At 40.4% G+C, this 17,731-nt stretch overlaps 1 protein-coding gene across 2 annotated transcripts in view; it reads right to left on the reverse strand.

Moving 5' to 3' along the window:
• Positions 1 to 837: 837 nt before the first annotated feature.
• SLC1A3 (solute carrier family 1 member 3) overlaps positions 838 to 17,731 on the reverse strand; it is a 76,381-nt gene continuing 59,487 nt past the window's right edge. For both annotated transcript variants that reach the window (XM_036932112.2, XM_057495765.1), the window contains 7 exons: positions 17,076 to 17,280; positions 14,306 to 14,348; positions 11,245 to 11,537; positions 8,593 to 8,826; positions 7,847 to 8,041; positions 4,878 to 5,012; positions 838 to 3,060 (listed from right to left, as the gene is read on the reverse strand). In XM_036932112.2, coding sequence (XP_036788007.2) covers positions 2,856 to 3,060; positions 4,878 to 5,012; positions 7,847 to 8,041; positions 8,593 to 8,826; positions 11,245 to 11,537; positions 14,306 to 14,348; positions 17,076 to 17,280 — 1,310 coding nt within the window. In that variant the 3' untranslated portion in view covers positions 838 to 2,855. The remainder of the gene's footprint in view (positions 3,061 to 4,877; positions 5,013 to 7,846; positions 8,042 to 8,592; positions 8,827 to 11,244; positions 11,538 to 14,305; positions 14,349 to 17,075; positions 17,281 to 17,731) is intronic.

The raw sequence follows: 17,731 nt of genomic DNA on the forward strand, positions 1-17,731 counted from the left end.
TTAGGATGTATTGATCAAACAGTGATTGGTAAATTTTTTGGTGAAACGATCATTTAGAGAAATAGACGGAAATTAAAGATCTCTACTCAGAAAAAGGGAACTGCACAAAGCTTTCCCTATAACTTTAAGGGCTATACGAACTCGCTGAAGTCTTCACATGGATGACCGAGGGGTTTGTGGACCCTGTTAAAGAGCTTCTCCTCTAGGTGGCTACCACCCGCGGGTAGAGGGCCGGATTAAAGGGTCTCCAGACTTCAGTCTGGGCGTTCCGTGAGAGCATCTGCCAATTCTTTATTAGAAAGCTTGACGGAAAAAAACAGTAGTCCATAAGTTGTTCTTTATGGAGAGAATGGTTCGCTAGCTCAATGGCTGTTTCTGAAATTTCTTTGAGATCTTACTCATCTTTTTTTCATGAAAGACAGTGGTAATCACATAGATAAAACCACCTAAATTGAAGGTCAGATGGGAAATTGCTTTTTTGGAGGAAGCAACGGTGGTATTATACTTTTCTAAACAGAACATAGGGATGGTTCACTTTATATGAGAAATTTGAGGCCTATGTGAATGAGTGAGTGTAGGCTGTTAGAGCAAGTGCTTCCCTCGGCAACTCCTGTTTTTAGCTCCAGTTCTAGGAGCTGGACAGGGAGAAAGAATCCTTATTTATTTTATTGTGGCTGGCTACCCTAGGCTGGTCCTTTCAAGATTCTACCCTGTAAAATCTAAAAAAATTCTGCATGGTGTCCTTCCTCAGCATTGGCCTGAGGTCATTGCAATACTTCCATGCATGGAAAATTTATTTTCCTTCAGGGAGAAGAATGACAATAACATACAAAGGTATAATGTAAAACTAATTTTTTCTTTATTGAAAATACATCTACAAAGTAATGCTTCTCAGTCCACATAGGGTGCAGTGTATATGCAGAGCCTGTGATGGGCTGGTGAGAGGATCATTCTAGAAGACCTGCTTTTCATAAGAAATGATTAGTATAAAAAAGATCACAGTGTGTAACAGAATTAATTTGATATGATTAATGTTTGCTCTACTTGCGTTGTAAGATGACAGCCATGTAACGTTAACTTTTGTAGTGTATTTCCCAAATAGAGCCTTGAGATCAAATGTTACTCCACCACAGCCTAACATTAACTTTTGTACACACATATGCTCAGGATCTATATAAAAATATATCTAATTGTATATCAGAGGGTCTAGGCTTTCAGTCTGTTAGTGTAATTAAGTCCATTTTTCACCATTTTTGCTCAGAAACTCAAACACAGCTGGTATTGTCAGACAGCTCCCATTCTGTGTACTTGACTGGCTGTTCCTTGTGGGTACAAAACTAATCTCCTCTAAACCTGCGAGCTGCCTTGCCTCAAGCTAATGCCCCTGCTGTTTTTTTCTTGGAACCACATTGACAGGGTCTTCCTACTGATTCATCTACCATTTCTCTCAGGGACACAAACAAAACAACCAAACCTCACTCCAGCTGAAGGTTTTGTATGGTTTGGTAAGTTGGAATTCCAACACAAAGAAATATCTTGTTTCTCTCATTCAGCTCACAGACGTCTATTAAAGAGAGAGCTCATTCATTTGACTTTAAAATATAGAAGGAGTGATCTTATATTTTGGTATGCAGGTTTCCTTGGGGAATGACTTTGAACTGAAGAGAAAGTGTTTCAGGTAAAAAAAAAATGAACCTCTCTTTTACGTAATTATTCTTTAAAGATGACCTATAATCTTGGTGTTTTAAAATCCTCTATGTGAACTATGCTCCATTCTTCCCTACTGGTTCTTTAGTGTTCCGTAGTAAGACCATAAGCATACTTGCTGGTCTTACATTTTATTTTCTAAAAGTCCTTTATCAGTTGAGGATTTGTAAGAGACATCCTTCCCAGAGAGTCCCTTCAGTTTGGGAAGGGCAGGAAAGAAGGGAATACTTCCCTTTTGGGAAGAACTGAGCAGAGTTTTATGAATAATTCCATTCCTAGACTGGTCTCTAGCCTGGTGACTTGCATAACTGACATTTTTGGACATTGGACCTAGTAAACCACACAACCATCCCACCCTTACTAAGAAACGTTCATTCCCAATAAACATCCTTTTTGAAAATCCCATGCTACATGTTACAACACTTGCTACAGGGTGTTCCAAGGGGAGACAGAAGGCAGGCTCTCTCATGATGCCACAGATGTTTGGGCTAGAAGACACCACAGGGCATCTAGGGAACCGACTCATTTAGCAGATGAGAACACTGAGGCCTGGAGTTGAGATGTAACTTGCCCATGGCCACACAGAAATTTCACTTTATGTGCCCCCTGTGCTAAGTGTATATTCATATTGTCCTGCTACTAATAAGGACACAAATCAGAAGAGGAAGAAAAAAAAAACCCTACTATTGTCCAACTGATAGCTGATGGTAGTTTATCAAGTTGTTTCATTTTGGAACTAAAAAATGAATTTTATTTTAAAGAATTTTTAAATTTGGGAAGTTGATTTAAAAGCATATTTTTAGCTTACTATTTGTTTGACTCTTTAACTTACACAGAAAAATCACATTTATAGGATTGTGTGCCACATAAGCTTGTGGGATCTGATCAAGACCATTTTTTATCTCAGTACCTTATTAGGTAAGACTAACATGACATGATTTAAAAATTTCAAATGCAGGACGAAAACTGTGTCTTTTGGCTGCTGCAAACCCCTCCCTTGTTTTGGAGGATTACTTCCCAATCCTATCAGAGTAGTGAGGAAAAGGGAGGTAAGGGGCTTACTGAAAAGATGGAGTTGTAATGAGATGGAAGCATTTATAACGGTTTTCAAACACCTGGTGCTCAGGAAAGGCTTTCTTTATATTAGTCTACATCTTGGTTTCACTGTCGATAGGTTTCTCTGATTCACTTTCCTGGGCAATCAGCTGATACGGTTTCTTCATTTCATTTTCTTCAATCACTGAGTTACCCATTTCAACATCTCTGTTCTTCAGTTCATGTCGGGACAAGTACTCCACAATGCCAGCTCCCAGGGAGTCTCCCAGCACGTTGGTGGTGGTGCGGAGGCGGTCCCTGGGGAAGGACAGGGAGGAAGGAAAAATGGGCCCCAGTGAACATTGTGTGACTTCAGTTCATATTTTGAACCCACAGGCTAAGTGTTTGGAGACATCTCTTAAAATTCTGCTTGGTGTATTCAAAACTGCATCATCATTTAATAGACATATAGCATTTATAATAATAGTAGCTATTAAAAGTTATGGGGACATAAAGAGTATTAAATTTTCAGTTACTAGTTGGAGCAACAACAGTGGGGAATGACCCTTCCTTTTCTCCTTTTATTTAAAAATTCTCTCTGATTCTCTTTCCTGCAACTCACCTTCTCTTATTCCAGCAGTTCTCAAAGTGTGGTCCAGAGACCCGAGGGGTCCCTGAGCTCAAAACAATTTTTGTAATAATGTGAAGATGTTATTTGCCCTTTTTACTCTCATTTTCTCATAAATGCGTAGTGGGGTTTTGCAAAGACTACGACACAACACAAAAGATACCACAACAGATTGAATGCAGAGGCAGTTAGGAGACTACAGCTGTCTTGTATTAAGCAAGACATTAAGGAGATTTACAAAAATGTAAAATGATATCATTCTTTTCCCTCAGATTTTTGGTTAGGAAAATGGTACTTTTTCTTAAAAATGTTATTTATGTTAACATGTAATGAACTTATTATTGTAACCTTAAATGAATTTAACATTTAAAACATTTCTAAAGTTTTCCAATATGAAAAATATTGATAGATGTAACTCACATAGATAAAGGCTCTTTGGATCCTCAATAATTTTTAAATGTAAAGGGGTCCTGAGACTCAAAACTTTAAGAACCACAGCTTTAAACTGTAAAAGTCCTTACATTCGTTGAGTACTGACAGTGGGCTAAGTCTTCCCATGAATCATTGCATTTAATTCTCACAGCACCACTGGGAGGTGGATGGCAACAGTATCATCCCCATTTTACAGAGGAGGAAACTATTGTGGTTAGGTAATCTGATCAGTGTCTTACAGGGCTGGGATGCAAAGATCCAAGTGACTGTAGAACTCAACTCATACTTTCCACTGCTCCCCTGCTCTCCATCCCTTGACCTATCAAGCCTTAAGCAAAATGTCAGTCTCCTTGTGGTCATTAGATCTAGTGAAGTCAACATCCATTGACTCTGGCACCCACTGTGTCCTCCTAGGTCTTCACTTTGGGAACCCTGGGGGGAAATTTTTTTGTAAGTGGAAGGGAATTTATGAAAGAATAAGAGGCAGAGAATGTCAGTGGGAAGGGGAGGAAAAAGGGTGGAAGGACAAGCTACAGGTTAGGGTCTGGGGGGCTGGGAGGGTGCTTTTCTTGGAACTATCCCCAGAGCCAAAGATCAATTCCTCTTAGTGACACTAGCTCTCTTCTGTCGTCTGCATGGCTGCCCCTCTCCCTGCTGGGTTAGCATGGGAACATCTGTGTGGCATCACGCCAGTGGAATGGGAAGCACAAGGAGGAAGGGTCTGAGCCGGCATGTGAGGCCTACAGTTCTGTTCTAGTCGTTATGGGGATGTGTTGTGCAATTCAGAAATGGCCTTGCTGATTTTTGCTGGCTTTGTGGACAGCCAGTTTCCCAATCGCTGAATGGCTTTATGGAGTGAGAAGTGTAGCAGCCAGATGTGCGCCAAAGGCTGATAAGAGAGTGAGTGTGCATGGCGCCTTGGGGCTCAGTCTCTAGATAAGGACAGGATCAGGCAATGAACACGATTCAATAGCAGGCCAAGCTGCCCCTCTTCATGGAGCCCTTTGGCAGGCGTGCCAGGCTGCCTGGTGCCCTAGAACGACAGAGGGGAGCCCGAGGCAGCCGGCATACTCACAGGAACCAGTCCACCGCGATGATGAGCGTGATGTCGTCAGTGGGCAGGCCCACGGAGGTCAGCACAATGACCATGGTGACGAGGCCGGCCTGGGGGATCCCGGCCGCCCCAATACTGGCGGCTGTGGCTGTGATGCTGTTGAAAGAAGTCCCAGAACAGAAAATATCTGTACAAATCTCACCAGATAGTTTGCCCTGCAAAATTCACACAGTGACAATGTCTGACTTGCTGAGTTACTAGAAGAGCATGTGCTTTAGAAAAATGTAAATGAGATTGCAGATTACCCATTGACCTAATGGTCATGCTAACTAATATTTATCATGGGCTTATGAGATGCCATCTCACGTGCTGAGCATGGCTTATTTCATTCGATTCTCACAATGACCCTCAAGTTGGTCCTTTTAAGGCCATTTTAATCTAAAGAACCTGGTGGCTATATATTTCTTAATGTACCTGAAAGTGTTTTGTAAGGTCTAAAATACTATATAGTTACAGGAACAATTTGTTTCTAATAATTCCTCTACCCAAGTAGAGGATTGTAACGATACTGAACTTGTATGGGTTAATGTGATCCAAAAAAAAAAAAATCAAATTTCTTGATTTAAAAGCAAAATGATTTATGAGTAAAGTTCTGCTGCATTATAAATATTTTTTAATAGATGCAGTGTGGACCTAGTTTATAAGGCATGTAACCTGTCTGAGACTGTTAAATACCTATTTAGTAGGCTGATATGAGGATATGAAAATGTTTTATAAATAGTTGAGTATTTTACCTAGATATAAAGTGGTGTTAATAAAGTAATAAGTCTCTGGCACCTACTGTGGAAGAGATTATTCATGGTTCTCTCATATTGTTATCTTTCTATAGTACTAGAATTTTTAATGGATATATGGCTGTCCAGACTGAAGGCTACATTTCCCAGCCTCCTTTGGAGTTCAGACTAAATTCTGGCCAATGAGATAAGAATGGAAGTGATTAGGAAACTTGCAGGCTGTGCCACACCTCCTCTTCTCACTGGCTAAAATTTGAGGGTGGTGATGAGCCCTCATGGACCACCAGGATGAGGGTAACACCCCAGGGATGATGGAGCTGCAAGCCCTGGTCCCTTACACAGTAGAACACCTACCAGCCTTGAGGGACTTGTGGGGCAGAGCTGTTCCATATGAGAGAGAAACTCAGTTCTAGCTTGTTGAAGTCACTATTACTGTTATTATTTTTTAAAACTCTATCACATGCAACTGAAACTTTTTCATAACTCATGGCTTGTCAATCAGTATACCAAGAGACACCCAAGAACAGGTCCTGGAGAGCTGAGGTATTAATCTCCCAGCCCCGGTGGAGCCAGACTGGGCCTGGAGCTCCCAGAACTCTCAGGCCAGTCATCTCAGCCATGATCAGCCTCATCTTTTTTTTTTTTTTTTACCCCAATGCATCTGACAACTATTATCATTTTCCAAAAACACATAATATACAGAGTCTAACACAACTTATTTCTAAATAAACATATACATACATACATACACAAAAAAATGTGGTGGAACTGACACTGAAGTGACATAAAAATCAAATGCAAGCCATAAATCTGGATTTTATCTTGGTCTGGGGAAAAAAGCCATGAAAAACATTTTTGGGACAACTGGGGAAATATGAATAAAGACTGGATATTCTGGAAACATTTTTAAGATTCTTACTTTAGTGGCTATGTTGAAAACTATTCTTATTCTTAGGAGATTCATTCCAAACTGTACAAGTGAAATGTCATGAAGGCAGAGAAAGAGAAAGAAAGGAGAAGCAAAAATGGTAAAATGTTAGTGATTGCTGGGTCTAGGTAGAAAATGTTTGTTGCAATACTCTTTCAACTTTCCTATATGTAAAATAATACATATAATAAAAAGTTTTGTAAAACGTCTGACTTGATCTCCAAAACAAATCATTAATAAAAGGTAAAACACATACACACACAATGAAAAGCAGGGTCTGATCTGGACTGTGAGGTTTAAAGTCTCCATTACACTTACCTATCGGTTGGTGCTGCATACTGACTTTCAGTAAGCAAGAAGAGGGGATTATATTTGCATATACATGGCCTATCCCCAGAAGAATACAAAAGAAACTAGCAAACAACAGTAGTCGCCTCTGGAGAAGGAAACTAAGTGACTGGGGGAAGGCCTGGAAAGGAAAATCACCTTCCACTTGACATCTCAAATATAATGGTTAAAAAAATAGTCCTCAGAAATAAAATTCTTAACCTGTTTGTCAGTGTGGTCTCTCATCTATTTTATACTGCCTAAAAATTAACCCAAGAGAAAATGTTAATCCAGTTTTCCAAGGGTATTTTTATATTCTAACACTGTCAATAAAAGCTAACATATTTTAATGTCTTTTAAAATTGAAGTACAGTCTAATACTTTTAAAAAAGAAATATCCATATTATATATCTCACAGATTTAAAAAGAAAGAGCAATAAATAAATAAAATAAAATATTTGTATCTATGTTAGAAAATAAAATGGACCATCTGAACCTAGAGAATTTTGAGAGAAAAAAATAAAAAGAGCTAGATATATTTATAGATGGCATACTGATAACTAGATCAATCAAGCAGCAAGCAGTGTGTATGGCATGATTCCATTAATTGTAAACAAGTAGTGTGTGTATGTCTATGCTTAGGAAAAGGTCTTTACACATCAAATTAACAGTGCTCACCTATAGAAAGATGTGGTATAATAGTGGCAGGTAAGTTTCACATTTTACTTTATGTATTTCTGTATTATTAGAACTTCATTATTAATGAATACACATATCTGTAATTTAAAAAACAATAAAAATATCTAAATATCAAAAATAAAACTATTCCCACAAACCTCAATTTCCTGTTACATGAACAAGTTATTTCACCCAACCCCTGATCACTGTTTCATCATTTAAAGTCATTCTTAAGAAAATATTGTGTAGAACTTTCCTTGTACCTGATTGTAATGATCTGTCCAAAGTTCAGGTCAAAGTTGTTAACTTGAGCAATGAAAATGGCAGCCAAAGCCTCATAGAGGGCAGTCCCATCCATGTTAATGGTGGCCCCTACTGGCAGCACGAATCGGGTGACCCGCTTGTCCACGCCATTGTTTTCTTCCAGGCATTTGAAGGTGATGGGTAGGGTGGCCGAACTGAGAACAGGAAAACAGGGCATGTCAGCTGACTGTCCTTGTAGTTCAGATCATGCCTGTGTGTTAGGTATTTTGGATAGACATTTCCTTCCTCTCCCGTGTCCTAAGTTAAGGTGAACCAAGTCAGCACTTGTATAAATAGGGAAGCAGGTTTAGGAAGAGTGTGGAAGCCCTCACTGACTTAGCTGGCAGCTCCCCTGCTTCCGGATTCCTCTGTGAGGCATCACTTGTGATTTACCCCCTCCCACAACAGCCTGCACTGAGTCACTCTGTCATTTCTCCCTCAGGCAAATGCCACTGGAAGAGGGGGATGACAGTGTGCAGGAAAAGAAAGCTGATTTCCATTTTGTGCCCCCAAGGGACATATAGCCAGCCATTCCCTGAATCTCAACCAGGTCTGTTTAGTATCAGAGGGAAAAAGCCAATTCATATGCCTGGAAGTTTAAACCCCAGAAAAAATGCCTTCCCCTTCGCCCAACCTGAGGGTTTGGATTCAGAGTTAAGTTTGAGATATGTTTTCTGATAGGAATAAGGTACACTTCCATCCGTACCTGGAGGAGGTTCCTAGAGCTGTGATGAGTGCTTGCAGCAGCCCCCCGATAAAAACCCAAGGGTTTTTCCGCGTTACCAAGAAGTAGAGGAGGGGCAGGACAATGACTGCATGAATGAGTAAGCCGATGATGACTGTCACCGTGTACATGGCAAGCTGTCCTCCAATCACTCCCATGTCTTCCATCTCAACAATTTTCCCTGCAATCAGGAAGAGGATGCCCAGAGGGGCGTACCTATGTAGAAGCAACATACGCACAGTTGGAAGTCTGATTTCCAACAAGCTTTTCCACAGAAATCACCAGGTGAAAAGAAGCAGCAAGAGAGAGATGCTTTCCAAACTTTTCTGCCCAGAAAAGCTGTTTGGACTTGCAGAAATGGTGAACTTCTTTCTTTTCTTTTTTAAATATAAATAGTGCACATATTAGGCTTTCTTCCCCTCAGAATTTCTCTAGGTCACACTGTTTTTCTCCCAAACCCATGAAAAGAGGGAGGCACAGAGGTTATGCCACTCACCTCTCTTTTTCTAGCCAACTCTCTCTTCACCACACCTGGTCACCTCTGTGATCTTCAAATGTCACCCATTCCCCTTGCCTCCTGCTCTCCTGCTAGGTACTCTGATCAGCCAGAATCCATTGAATCAATATTCAGGCTTCTGGGGGAGAGTTTCCCACATCAGAGCCTGATTCTAAGTGAAAGCAAGATGCACCCAAGGCCATTTCAATGTTTTAGATTTACAGGCAGCTCTCTTCATCAAGAACCATTTTTATTATTTTTTGCCATGTTACACACACTTACAATATTACTTAGTATTAGTCTTTAAATCAATTCTCTTACTTAAATGCGTTTTCTCTAAGAGGAAGTTACTTTATAGTACAAATGGAAAACTAATGCCATTTTCCATAAATAGAAGGCAACCATAAAATAAATTCAGAGTTATTGAAAGTAATAATGTACATGTATGTACTACCACAATCAGGTTGTAAGTGTTCTAATTAAGTAATTATTACTCAGGCTGTTACTGGGTCATTTGTAATCTTTCTCCTGGAGACTTGGCAAGAATGAACAATGAAGACACAAAATGAACTTTACATATTGAAACAATCCTGGTTGTTCAAAGATCCTACTGACGGTCTTTCAATTCCCTTTGTCTGATGTGTGCAGTAAGCTACAACCAAGCTCACATTACCAAAAACAAGAGAGGCCAATCACCTGTAAAGAGACGGGTCTGCTGGAACTGTGGAGGCTTATTTCAAATTGAAAAATACAATGCTCCTTTTAAAAGTCCTTTAAAAACACAGGCCAGGAAATTGTAAGAGTACCTGTTTTCAGAAATGTAATAACTCAATGTTGAATGTTCAGGCAAATGTACAGCTAGAAACGCTACATGTGAGGTTCATTCAGTGGCCCTGAATGGACTTCTTTCATGAAAGAGGTGAAAGGTGGAGGCATTTTAATAATATGAAGATAAATGTCCACTTTCAGTGCTGCCAGGATTTCAAAGGAGGGCTCCTTTGCAGACCATGTTCTGACCAGTCTTTGTGTCCAAGTTCATATCCATTTTGTATAAACTCCTGAAAATGGATTTTTCTGGGCTTTGGTGGCAACAAAGACAAAGGATATTTTTAATCACGTTGGTGAGTGATTTTCTTAGAAATGGATGTCTTTTGCCTCAGGTGCCATGAAGGAGTCTGGATTAAAAATAAAGAATAAAGGGAAAGCAAGCCCCGCAAGAGGCTTAAACCAATCAAAGGCTTCTCTCCCAGCTGGAGAACCGAGTTTACTTTCCAAGGTCAGTGTTGCTCTTTGGATTTAGTCTTTTCCTTTGTCCTGTGCTCTCAACTTTATTTGAACGAAGTGTTGTTATAAACTGTGGCTTGGCATTCTGTAATACTTCCCATGAGTATTGCATGGAGCAAAACTGCCACTTACATTTTTTTTTTTAGGGCTGAAATGGATGAGATGGAATCTCAGTTTCCTGAAGGTCAAGGGGCCTCTACGTTTGATTTACCTTCTACTGGAATGCTGTTCTCTTGGCACTTTGTATGGCTAGTTTTTCCTGCTCATTCAGATCTTAGAAAACAGTGTCACCTTCCCAGATGCTTTTCTGCACCATCTGAGGCAAATATTGTGCTTCTTCTCCAGTCACTTTATTTTGCATCACGTCACATAAAAACTGCTGTTTTGTTTTATTTATTTTTTTCATAGCACTTGTAACTAAAGCATATGGTTGATTTGTTTATTTTTTTTTGTCTCATTTAAAAGAATGTAAGTTCCAGGACATCTTTGTTTTCTTCATTGCTATACCCGTAGTGCCTAGCATTAGATGCTTAGCATTGAGTAGATGCTCATTAAATATGTATTGAAAGAATAATTAAATAGATACAAACTGGAGAAATAAAGAACAGGATCCCAATAGCACTGGAGAAAAAGAGATGATACTTTTTTCAAACAAAGCAGTGAATTTATTAGGAGAGGTTTGCAGACAGGTTCAAGGCCATGACAAGCCCAGAAAGTCATTGATTTTCTTGCTTACCTGAATGAGCTCATTGCAATAGGCCATCCTGCCTGGTGGCATCTTCCTCAGTACAGAACACATGTGGATGGCAATAAGCATCTTGTGTATAGCTTATATAGCAAATGGAAATACATACCACATAATCACTGCTACCAGTCTCATGATGGCTTCGTTAAGAGAATCAAAGAACTCTCTCAGGGCCTGCCCCTGTTCCTTCATGTTTCCAATCACAAATCCAAAGCACATGGAGAAGACAACTAGTCCCAGTGCATTGACCCCATTCACAGACCCTGGAACAGGAACCAACTCCTCTGTGATCCTTGTAAGAGTCTCTATGGCCTCTGACACATTGTTTATCACAGCACCCACAAGCGTTTCATTGGACTGGATGGGCACTTTAAAGCTTCTCTTCTCATAGTTGGTTTTAAACTTAAAAAGAAAAGGCACAACAGGGATTAAAGGTGATTTTTTTCTTTATATTTTTCTGTTGTCCAAGTTTTCTATGATGATAGACATTACCTTGCAGTCAGAATATAGTGTTATAGATGGTATCTATCATCTATCATTGATCTGATCTGTGACAGACCTCTACTACTTCCTCAGCACAGATGCACAAACACACAGACAGAGACACACACATACTGTAATACATAACAAATCATAATAGGAAATAATAGGAAAGAGGTATTATCTGGTTGAAGATATCTGGATTCAACATGCACACATGCTTTTGCTTTCTTCTGAACCCTAATAAGATGACTATAATGGGCTTAAAAGAACTCTATAAATCCACATATTCACAATAGTGCCTTTACTCTCTTTGGGATCAAGCTGTGGGGCCATGGACATATCACTTAGCATCCTTTTGCTCATATTCCCCAGCTGTGAAACAGGGATCCTGGGCTGGTACTCCCTCATAGGGTTGTTGTGATGATTAACTTAAAAAGAATGTATGAGAATGTCTTACACATTTTAAAGTACTAAACTAATGCTGGCTCATGTTGCTTGATAATAAAGCCCTTCAGGGACTAGAGATTTCAGTGAATATTAAAAATTCAAGAATCCTTAAGCAACAGTCTTCAAGGCATTTCTGATAATACCAGTTCTTAAGGTAGGTACCTGAGGGTGACAACCTACTTCTCAAGTTTATAGAGGAGCTTCTCTTCTTGCTCAAGAGATGGTCTTTTCCCCCCAGCTCCTGCAGAAATGCTCCAGACAGAAGATGCCAAGTGTATTCCTGTGGCCATATAAAACAATTAAACCCACCCTTCTATGATTTTGATTGGAGCTGAGTTCCTGGCTTTCATATTGATGGTACTAAGGCATCAGAGAGAGTCATCATGTATGGATGTGGACTGGATCTAGAGTCTAGGGGAAGCAAGCACAGCTGCCCATGAACTGCTGGGCCATTTCTCTACCAAGAATAAATGGGAGACTTTCTTGTCCAATGGGAAACTGCTCTTCCCAAACAAGGACAGGTAGCTGTCAGTACTATAGACATATCTCTGAACAATCAGTGGTACTGCTGGTAATTTTAAATAACAAGGAAACTGTCCCTTTTTGTCTCCAATTCCAGTCAGCTCTTAAACCTCTATTCTGCTAGGGTGCTTATGCATTTTATGGATTGTCTAGGGTAGGTTTTCCATCCTGATTAGCCTTTCCTACACCTCCTACTCTTCCCACTTAGACACAGTTTATACTCTACACAGAAACTGCAATGTCATTTGCATTTTGGTCGAAGATAAATAGACCTGGGAAAATGCATTTGCTTTGCCTTCAAAATCCTGTAAATGCAATCCAAAACCAAATACAATAAATCTGCATGAGTCAGCACTTTTCCCAGTGCTGCTGGAAATCATCATTTTTCATGCCTCCCAGTGCTAGCTGACTAACTGGAATAGTCAGTCCCATGGTGCTGGGGTTGGTGGGTTGGATTGAAAGGGGTTTATTATTCATGGTTACAGTTGTTTTTGAATAATGAAAGTTAGATTTTGGCCTGTTTGGCTCTTTTTTTTAAAGAAAGGATTCTGTTTGAGTTTTACAGTGTGTGCATGTATTACCTATTAAAAATGGTCAATAAAATTTTTTTTAAAGAGAAAAAAACAAAGAATGACTTATTTGTGTAAAACTTGGTCCTCCATGAGGTCGGGGTTTTCTTTTCTTTGTTTTACAGATCCTAAGCAGAAGGGTTAGAGAATTACAACAAGGTTCAAGTGACACTATCTGGAGAAATGTTTGGGAACTATTATTTAATCCAGAATGTCTAACTGTTTCCTTTTTAATATTTTGGGCAACAAGTCTTTCTTATTCAAGTGAGGTTAGAATGGACTTTACTAATTTTGTTCCCTAATACTACAATGTATTGGTATCCACAATACAGAGAGCCAGGAGTTGATTAAATATGGGGCTAAAAGGGTCTGGGCCTCACTGTGCCCTCAGGTACATATTTCAAACCCTTGATTAGCCCCTTCTAGGAAGCAGAATGTAGGAGCAAAAAGAGGATAAAATTTGGAGCCAGCGCAATAGATTTGAAATCTGGGTCTGCTATTTATTACTTGTGAGATCTTGTACCTGTTACATGATGCCTCTGAATTATCATAGATGAATTGCTTCATCAGTGAAATGATAAAGTGATACCAATCATATTTATGTGAGGAGCAAATATAACATTAGTACTTGGTACATAGTGGGCATTCAGTGAATGATATGCCATTCCTCTCTGATCTGTTTTCTCCTTTAGAATCCGTAAGGCTCTTAGTAGACTTCCAAAAAACAATCTACTGATTTTTCAAATCAGATCAAGAAACTTGAACAAACTCCCTAATCTTTAAAGCATGTTGTCAATGTATCTCATAATGAGTTTGCTTGCTTGGTGGACTTTTGTGTATGGGACATGGGGGTGGTGAGGGGGAAGAAGTCTCGTTAGCCTTCTTAAGAACTAACAGAGATTCAATGAGCTATTTGTATGCAAGACATACAGTGTCTGCCAGCTAACAAGACTTCAATATAAGGTAAGACCCTGCTTCCAGCATATGCCTCACCAAATTCACCAGAAAACTCTAGTGCTTCTTATCTGGTTGGCGAGAGAAGTGTTTCTCATTGCAGAAAAATGGGAAAAAAAAAAGATAAAAAGAGGGTCCCACTCTGATATGCCAAGAGGATCTCAAGGGTGAATTAGTAAACTATAGACTGTTTACCTGTTTGAAGCAGGCTTCTACCAGGTTTGGAGGGAACATATTCCTGCAAAGAAAATAATAATCACTTGAAAAATTTCCCAAATAATAAGTTTGCTCCTTAAAACTTTCACTGTGTCTAAGATAAAGATTGCATTCAACTAAGCAGCAAATGGAAATAGAGAAAGATTTTGGTGGATTTTACGACTTGAAATGGGACATACTGTCATTTTTAAGTGTGGCCCATGTAGTTCCTATTTCTCAGGGAAGTCCCAAATTCAACTCATCTGTCCTTTTGTCAGACAATGGGATTTTGTTCAGACATTATATCATCAACCCTGCTGCTCCTAGGAAGAAGCAAAATGAGAAGTGGCTGTTGTGGTATTGTGCCATGTGTCAGGGACCAAAGGTTCTGAAGAAATGTCACAGTTGGACTGTGGAATTTTGTTCCCCATAAAGTCCTCCCAAAGGCCCTGGGAGGAATGGGATATTGACTTTGAATTGCTGGGACTTCTGAGGCTCACTGGTGACCAATGGGGAAATGGTCCATACAATTTGAACTTGAAGCCCATGTGGCAGGGTATGTCACTTCCTCAGAGCAGTGTCTGAGATCCTAGGGGGAAGGGGTAAGGGGCAACACTTTAACTGGGGAGTCTTTAACCAGCTGTGTGACCTTGGCAAAGTCTTAGCACTCATTTAGGTCTCAGGTGACTTATCTAGTAAAGAGGAGATTGGATTAAACTATCATAGGGCTCCAAGACTGACAAGTGTGAGAGGAGACCAGGCAGGTGGAGGGCCCAAGACTCCAGCAGTTGCATGTTATCAAAGTCATATTTTAAGGTTATAAATTCTTGTCTCTTTTTCCCTGTTACCTAGACCATCCTGTTTCCTTTTCCTTCCCATCTCTGTTCTGTGGGTCCATTTCTACAAACCTTGATAGAAATGTGAATTCAGGAGATTCCAAGATAATGCTCAACTCCAGTGACTGGGTGGGAGCAGGTCAGCCACACACTTGTCACTGGGGCAAGGAGGGGCAGAAACTCAAAGCACTCTGATGGATCAACCAGACTGGGAATGACAAGATCCCAATTTTTCCAATAAGGAGTAGCAATTATACAGAAAATATAATAAAATACTTCTAATCCAAACTACCTTAGGGTAAAGTTCATGAAAAAATGGTGAAAAGCCTAATCAATTGTATGAACTAAATAAAGTCATAGTTCTCAGGTGACAAGTTGGTATGAAATCATGTTATGGGGTGGCTTGTCACCTTGAGATAATTATGATTAATTTCCCAAAAAGGGCTTTCCAGAAGAGGCTCTGTGGAACTGGGTGGTACTTACATACAGATGATACGAAGTCACTTGTGGTAGGAAGTGAGAGGTGCTGCTGAAGAGAGCCTTTGTTGCCAAATAGCTCTTGACTCTACCTGCCACAGACCCATTCCTTGAGATGGCATGTGAAACCAAGTCCCTAGGAGGAGTTTCTTTCAGGTGACTAATGGGAACCCTTTACAGTATCTAGGACTGGCAAACCAGTCACTGTGGAAGTAAGTTGTAAAGAAGGTGGGAAAGGGCTAGGTTTGGGGAGGACAGGCTGGGTGGGCGATGTGGTGCAGGAATGCCACACCATGGCGGATCCAGAGACCTGTGCTGGGATAGCTTCCATTTGCCCTTCTAGATCCACCCCCATCCTGCTCTGTGCCCGGGGTGGGGTGGGGTGGTGGCTCCTTGGAGAGTAGCAGGTAGATGTTCTTTCCATCTGGCTTCTTGCTGGGCTTGCCCAGTGGGAAATGCTGACAGATCACAGGGCAGTGGATGTAGCTATTCCTCCAGCTCTCTCTCTCTGACAGGTTGGGCAGCAGCTCCCCCCCTCCAGATTAGAGCTCCAGCTCCTATCCTCAGGGTCCTCTCCCAAGGCCACAGCTCTGCCTGAGTTCCAGCAGCAGCTCCTTTCCTTTGTCCCTCAGAGCCAGGGTGGCAAAAAATTGCTCCCCATTGCTGTCAGTCCCCTGGTGCCTCAGCATGCCCTGTAGGCTCCCTAAACCCTGCCCATAGCTTTGTAAACCCTTTTCAGTGATCCTTTTGAATATGCAATGTTTCCTGCCACCATCTGACTGATGCAAGGGCAGGTGTAGAGAGAGAGCAAGCAGGAAGGTGCCAGGATCAAACTTTGGCTTACTTCACAGTACTTTGTAAGATCGACTCTACCATCAAGTCAGTTTCAAGCTTTAGGTAAGACTCATTTGTAATCAGTGTATGGTTTGTACATACAGAAACCATCCTTTAATCTTTTATTTCTGATCAGCCAAATCCTTTGTTTATAAACAGTAAAAATAGGTAGTTGGAACAGGTATGACCGGCTGATCTCTTCTAGACAGAAATTATTGTGTTTAATGGATGATGACAGAGATCACAAGTTCTAAATTAGATTAGTCCAATGAACAGGTTATACCTGACTAAAAATGAGCATTAAAGAGCAAGACTTGAGAAAAGTAGGTTAAGAATTATTAATATTCCAAGATAAGCTGCACAGTTGAGGGGCAAACTGAGTGATCAGATTCTGAATTCTAAAAGCAGGGCTCTTGAAGTCTTTCCTCATCTCTTTCACGTGAGATCAGAAAACAGATCCTTACTTTAATTTCTGTTAGAAAGAGATACATATGTGACCCTCATTTAAATCCCAGCAAGGCTAGTTTGGTTGGACACCTCTTCTGCGGTTTGATTAGCTCCTCAAAATAAGAGGGATTGGGTGGTCAAAATATACCCAAAGGGATGGGCTTGCAAGGACATACCTGATCAGGTCCAGGAAGGCGTCTGCAGCTGTCACTTGTACAATTTTGCCTTCTCTGTGCATGTTTTCCTTTGTACCCTTCCCAGGATGGATGATGATGACAATGATTATGCCAATCACCACGGCAATGATGGTTGTAGTCATGTAATAGACTACAGCTCGCATTCCCATCTTCCCTGATGCCTTACTATCTAGGGCAGCCATTCCTGGTGAAGGCAAACAAAAGGAGAATTTCAGGAAGTTAGTCCAGGGAATTCTCCAGAGGAAGGTAATGGGAACAGTATTTCCTTCTACATTTCCCTGCCCTCATCCTACCCAGCACTCAGATTTTATACAAGTTATGAGAACTTGTCACCAAATTTACTCAGGGCATCATAACAGGTGAAGGGAAAAAGCCATCAGATGGCTAGTTATGAGCTGTGTCAGGAAACACATGATCACTCATTGTCTGCCTCAAGAGTTGATTTCACTTGGCTCTCTAATGATTTGAAAGGGCAACAAATTCTTTCCTAGGTTACTACTAGTTGGAGAAGCTAGGAGTTTGAATAGAGAAGATTTTTTTTTTTTTTTTTTTTGTGTGTGTGTATGAAGAGATACTTTAAAATTTCTGGCAGGGTGATTTAAACATATCTCAAGCTCAAGTACTGTGGTGACTCA

The sequence above is a fragment of the Manis pentadactyla genome, chromosome 2 (assembly GCF_030020395.1).
Source record: "Manis pentadactyla isolate mManPen7 chromosome 2, mManPen7.hap1, whole genome shotgun sequence".
Taxonomy (NCBI): domain Eukaryota; kingdom Metazoa; phylum Chordata; class Mammalia; order Pholidota; family Manidae; genus Manis; species Manis pentadactyla.